Source organism: Triticum urartu, chromosome 6A, assembly GCF_056163025.1.
Source record: "Triticum urartu cultivar PI428250 chromosome 6A, HENAU_Tu73, whole genome shotgun sequence".
Lineage (NCBI taxonomy): Eukaryota > Viridiplantae > Streptophyta > Magnoliopsida > Poales > Poaceae > Triticum > Triticum urartu.
Genome location: NC_141878.1, coordinates 57,227,847 through 57,234,526, shown reverse-complemented (window position 1 = coordinate 57,234,526; position 6,680 = coordinate 57,227,847). Strand labels below are relative to the sequence as shown.

Genomic DNA, 6,680 nt, shown 5'->3' with positions numbered 1-6,680 from the left:
AAACTAAAAATTCCAAAACAAATTGTCACCGTTTAAATAAAATATTTAGAATAAGATGAACATTTTCTTAGGTCTAAAATGCAACTTTGAGAAAACATGTAATTTTTCTAATTCAAATAAAATAGCAATAAACTCCGAATGAAATCAAATATTTGATTTTAATATTTTCCCTCCAATATTTCATTTATTTTGAAGAAGTCATATTATCTCCTCTCATATATTTTAACATGAAATATTTTCGAAGAGAAGAATAATTAAAACCAAAAAATCCTCGTTTCGATATTTGGTAAAACCCAAATATGAAAATGGGGAAATCCCCAACTCTCTCCGAGGGTCCTTGAGTTGCTTAGGATTTCGAAGATCGCGAAATGAAATGCAGTAAAATATGATATGCATGGATGATCTATGTATAAATTCTAAATTGAAAATTTGAGATGTTACAACACCTATGAACACGCATATCCGAGCACATTGAAAGAATACAAAAATGAATCGATTGAAAACAGATTTTTCTTATCTTCTCCTCCTCCTTCTTCTTCTTCAAATACTTGTCATAACTTAACTCGAGATAGCTGTCCACACATGTCATGTGGTTGAATAAACTGCTACTTCCTCCGTCCCAAAATACTTATCATGGTTTTACTTAAAACGATAAATATTTTGGAATGAAGGAAGTATGTACTAAGCCTACCTCGGAACATGTGAAAAACTATACATATGTATACACTGATCGTATAATCCCAATGGGCAACTAGCCTCCGTTCCTGACGCCATTGATGTGCATTCCTCAATGTCTGGGCCCCCTTTCTCTTCCTCCTTTTATCAAGCTTGGGGTGATGGCGAAGGCAAGACAGGTTGTGGCCAGAACCATGGCCGGAGCAGGTCCAAGGCCATCGCCGCCGACGAGCGCAAGAAGAAGGCTAATGCAGGCGTCGGAGAGAAGGAGCCGAGCGAGGCGCTTGGGAAATGGTTTCCCTCCTCCACTCGCGGCCACAACCTGGAGGCCCTACAGGCCAAGAAGCCATTGTCGCCACAAGGAGTGCTACAATGGAGGATGCCGAGAAACAAGGCCGTCCCGGCATTGGTCGGGGACGAGCGCGTCGCGCACCAACAATTTTTCGGCCAACTTTATCATGGTGTGCGAGTGCCACCACGAGACGGCTCCGCATTTCGAGTTGTTCAGGTGCTTACTTCGGCAGCGCCTTGGAGGTGGTAATGATCGACGCAGAGCCCCTTGTCCTCTCCGATGGTGGTGAAGGCGAGGTTGGTGTTCTCCTCCGTCCTCAAAAACATTGAGATTGAGGTGCTAAGATCATACTCCATCCGTTCATCAATATAAGATGGTTTCCATATTTTAATATGGACTATATAAAGACTGAAATAAGTGAATACACTAAAACATCTCTGCATACACAGTTAGGACATCTTATATTTGTAAATGGAGTAGTTTTTAATAGCATGCTATCTCGGTGTCATAGCGTTTGGAGGGGCCTCACACTAAATGCATCGTGTACAACTTAGCGTCATCTAAACCGCTATGGCACCATTTAGCGTGTTATAACATCAATTTAGCGCCAAACATGGAATGTCATGGCCATTATTTAAAACTAGGTTAATATGCAAAAACGTGATGAGCAATCTTGACGTACAAGGGCGCCCACCGCGTAAGCTAAGTAGCAGCATGTAGTTGTCCACAACTGATTCCATTCATGATGATAATGATGTTTACCAAGTACAAGTAGTAGTACACTACCAAACATTGTCACATCATTTGGTAGTTCATGAAACACTGCAGCCCCTTGACCATCTGCCACTACTCCAAAATTCATCGTACATGCACAAGTCTGGTGCCGGCGTCGGTGTCCATATAAATATGGGGCAAAATCGCAATGCAGAGCTCCCAGAGCATCAGGATCATTTTTCAATTGGCTTGGACTACACGGAAGGGCGAATCCGGAGGCGCTTCCGTTCACATTTCTCTCTACACAGCCAGAGTCAGAAAGAATGGGAGAGAAAGGAGCACACAGTACATGATCCAGGAAGCTGTCGATCAGTCGACGCGATCTTAATTTACAGAGGAGCAGGGCAAGTGATCTACGAGGATACGTCCAGATCCTTGAAGTACTCGTGCTCGAGGGCGGTTCGGGCGTTGATTCTTCTGGTTGGATCTAAGCAGAGCATTTTCTGCACGATGGTGTGGAGAGAAGTTAGCAAGCAAGGTTATGAATGCACATGAATAGAATCATATACTCATGGCAAAGAACAGAAAAGGTAGAAATGAAATAAATCTATCATAAGGAGCGTATATCATCAATGGTGTTATGTGGTATTATGCTCGTGATATAATCGCATCAAAGGAAGCACACATGTATACAATTCATGACTGCAAATGCAGCAATACAAATCATGCAAGAGCCATGATGAGAATGGACTTACTGCAATATCTACTCAAAAGGGGTCACATGCCTAGCAACCTAGATAAATTAGCAATGTGCATCCAAAGTGGCATTCTGGTAGCATATGCACCTACAATCTATAAATGTTTTTTTAACATGACAACTTCAGTTTGTACCAGACTAAGATTTTTTTTTTAGTATGTTTGTCTGAATTCATGTGGGAAGGGAAGCACAACTTAGAGCGCTGCTACATAGTCTCAAGACTGCAACAACAGGAATAAAATAAGCACAGACAAGATCACAGCAATAGAAGCAGAATCTACATTGTTCACCTTAGATTATTGAAATGCAATAAAAAATAAGGCATTGCAAACCCCTCATAAAAGATGCACCGTGTATCCACACACTAAGCAAAGTGAATGCAGATAGCAAGATAATAAGCACAAATGCACAATCCATGACACATTATGGAAACAAATAACATTTGATTGTGAAACTTACAGAGAGAAGATCAAGTCCCAAAGGTTCGAGTGTTGGAACCACAGTTGCAAGATCCTGCAGCAAACTCCTCGGGTTAGAAACAAAATCCCAGAGTAACAATCAGTATAATGTTGTATAATCACAGAGTTACAACTAATTCCATAGCAAGGAGAAACTACAAGGTCTGACCCCTAACGGCAACTTGATATTTTAACCCCTTTTTCACAAGAATAATGAGAGAACATTTATGACTTACCACGGATGGCCACTTGGGGAAAGCTGATTTGTAGTCAGGTAACGAAGAAACACCTGGCCAGGTTTCTTCATTAGGAGTGCCCATAATTCTGCATGAAAGTAAAAGATTTGGCAACCAAGATTAGCTGTTTCTTCAGATGCATGGAATAGCTTAAAGCAAGACCACACAATTTACAAGAAAAACCTGAAAATCTTGAAGAGTTCATCAATCTCAGAATCACCAGGAAATAGAGGTTTCTGATTCACCATTTCGGCGAAAATGCAACCAACCGACCACACATCAACAGGGGTAGAATACTGCCTCGCACCCAGAAGAATTTCTGGTGCTCTGTACCATAATGTCACCACCTATAAACATCATTCTGTTTAGATCAAAAAACAAAGGCAAAAGGCAGGAGCAAAATTGTAACATGGGAACAGCTCATTAATATGATCATATGAATACGCTCAAACTAAATTAAGCTTGGAGCTATGCTTGCCTACAATTTGAAAATTTTCATAAAACAGAAACTTCATGTTTCATTCTCTTTTGCCCATAGTAACAAACACTGTATGTTCTGGGAATGTAGCAAATTGTTCTGTACCTTTCCTAGATTATCTTGCCTTTTGTCACGTGATCCGTCATACAGGAGAGTACAGCTAAATTGGCAAGGTAGCACTACGACAAGAGACTAGCAAAATCATCCACCGTTGATTATGGAAACACTTGATAAAGGCTAAAGAGGAAGGCGATAAGCGAACAGTCTTAAGATGTAGTACCAAACAACAGTGAACACTAATAGGAGACGTCAACCTCTCTTTTGTTTGGGAATGGGAGATATCAACCTCAGTTTGCAACAAGACATAGTACATAGTTATCTCTTTTCTATGAAGACATGCACACTTTGATAGCCAAATGAGACAGATAGTAGTACGTACGCCAGCAATAGTGTGCACACGTGGTCTACTGAATTCAAGTACAGAATGCATTTCAGACTTGAAATGAAGGAGGTATTGATAGGTATCACTGTAAGTCTGTAACTAATTAAAATTAAGTGCATTCTGCCCCTGACAAAAGCATAGCAGAACAATTTTCCAACTGCCATCTCCCAGATACATGCAACTTAAATCACAATGTACCAGACCGACGACATGTCGGTGCTGCAAAACGTACCTCATGAGTAAATGTCCGGACAGGAATGCCAAACGCCCTGGCCAATCCGAAGTCAGCAAGCTTCAATGAATTGGTGCGGCGATCTATCAGCAGGTTCTGGGGCTTGAGATCCCTGTGAAGCACACGGTGCGAGTGGCAGTAGGCGATGCCGCGCAGGATCTGGTAGAGGAAAGACTGCACGCAGGGCACAAAACAGCATCACATTTCACATTTCCACATGATAGCAGCCAAATGGAGCTACTGTCAGTAAGCAGTAACCGACAGTCGGCAATCTAAGTAGTGAAGGAAATCAAAGGGGGTGGCGGCTGTGACCTTGACTATGTGGTGGTTCTTGAAGTCCGCGGAGGAGTCCATGTGCTTCTTGAGGTCGAGGTCGAGGTACTCGAAGACGAGGTATATGCACTTCTCGTTGTGCACCACGTCCTGCAGCCTGCGCGGCAGCAGCCAAAGGGGTCAGCCGGTCCATGCATTCGGCAGCGGCCAAATCCAGCCCAAACCCTGACGCCGGGGAGGAGATACGAGACGGGACGGGGGAGGGGAGGGGTACCTGACGATGTTCCGGTGCTGCATCTCCTTGAGGAGGGAGATCTCGCGGATGGCGGTGGAGGGGACGCCCTCGTCCTCCTGCTCCAGCCGGATCTTCTTGAGCGCGATCGTCTCGTTGGTGTAGCGGTCCTTGGCCTTGTACACCACCCCGTACGTGCCCTCCCCGATCTTCTCCACCTTCTCGTACTGCGCTCAACGCAAACACAAGCTGACATTACGGCCGGCGCCGGCACGGACGGGGGCAGGGAGGCACACAGGGGAGGGGAGGGAGCGGCGCGGCGATCGGACGGGCCGGGCGGGCTCACCTGGTCCATGGCGCGGCGATCCGCGCGGCGCGGGGCGGATCGGAGCGGGGCGGCGGCGGCGGCGGCGGGGAGGAGTGGGGTGGGGGGAGGGAGGGGGAGGGAGGGCAGTGTGTGGTGGTGGACTCGGGAGTTGGGTTGGGTTTGTGGTGTCGTGTGTGCGGCGTCGTCGCTGTCAGAAATTAAATCGCTCGCGCGTTCGTTCGTGATGCCCTCCGGTCCGGCTCTGGCCTGCCAGGTCAGAATGTCATGGACCGCCCGTGCACGAAATGAATTCTTTGGTTTGGCATCTTTGGTTGCACATTATGATTCTATATTTCTATTCCACCACTACGTTTTGGCGACCACAATCGAGTTTTGTGGCGCATTCCACTGATTTTTAAAGTTTGCTTTCTAGTGTTTGCTCATAAATTCGTTATATAACCGCATTGATTTGGTTTGGTTTGGTTGTTGATATTGATAACAGTATGGGGAAAACAAATTGTTTCACGCACCGTGAACCGGAAGAAAACCGCAACGTTTGAAACGAAGCACCAGGTTGTACAGGTAGATTTGGGCTATCTATGGTCCATCATTGCGCTCGATGCTTATTTATAAATTTCTTTTGTTCCCTTGCGAGGGATCAACCATCGTTTCTATAGGAATCTCTCTTCCAGGAGCTTCAAACGCATCAAATTTATAAATTCACATACGAAATCAATAAACATATTGGCTGAATAGTACTGAATCTTTTTTCCCAGCATACACAATTCGGCACAAATGTATTTTGGAAAGTCGATTTCATATCTGCGCATGGCACGAGCAAAGGCCACGGTCCACGGTCCACGGAACACCATCATCAGCGGCAGTGGTACGCCGAGTCCACGGAAGCTGTCAAGCGCGAGCGGGAGACGGGGAATGGGAGCGCAAATTGCCGCTCTCTCTTTTCGGGCGCGGGCGAAGAGCGGGAAGGACGCCCATTGACGCGAACTAGTCGCGGGGTCAGCGCGTGCGTGTGCCTGGTCCAGGTGCGCCGCGGCGCCCCGCGTCGCGCGACCCTGGTCAGGTCCACGAGGACCCGGCGTAGCGGGGTGGGCTGGCTGGCGCCGGTTACCACGTTTGACCCGGCCCGCTGTCAGCGGCGGTGCGTGGGGGTGCCGTCACGGGCTGTTTTCGGGCCCGTCTGGCGCCACCAGGTGACGGGATCGGATCGCCTTCCCGCGGAGGAGTACTGCGATGGTCAAACGGCGCGCGCTTCCCCGGCGTTTGGCCCGGAATCGTTTTATTCGGTGGAGAGCGGCCGATCTCGTTTCGCCGCCGTGAAACGAGACGAGGGAAAGTCACGCGTATCCTGCGCGTGCGGTAAGCCACGATCACGGTTCATGATTCGTGAATGAATGCCCTGCATCAGGGCTTCACGCGGATGGCACGTACTCCCTCTATTTCGAATTACTTGTCTTGAATTTGTCTAGATACGGATATATCTAGGCTCATTTTAGTGTTAGATGCCTCCGTATCTAGACAAATCTAAGACAAGCAAAAAACTCTGTGCAGCAAGGGGTAAAGAGC

At 46.5% G+C, this 6,680-nt stretch overlaps 1 protein-coding gene across 1 annotated transcript; it reads right to left on the bottom strand.

The window, feature by feature from the left end:
- Window positions 1-1,684: 1,684 nt before the first annotated feature.
- On the bottom strand, window positions 1,685-5,293 carry LOC125514974 (cyclin-dependent kinase A-2). The gene is made up of 8 exons (XM_048680376.2): window positions 5,136-5,293; window positions 4,832-5,016; window positions 4,597-4,714; window positions 4,285-4,458; window positions 3,316-3,479; window positions 3,133-3,220; window positions 2,898-2,951; window positions 1,685-2,184 (listed from the first exon to the last, which is right to left on the bottom strand). Exons 1-8 carry the CDS (start codon window positions 5,142-5,144, stop codon window positions 2,095-2,097), a joined length of 882 nt encoding a protein of 293 aa, XP_048536333.1. The 5' UTR covers window positions 5,145-5,293; the 3' UTR covers window positions 1,685-2,094.
- Window positions 5,294-6,680: the final 1,387 nt, after the last annotated feature.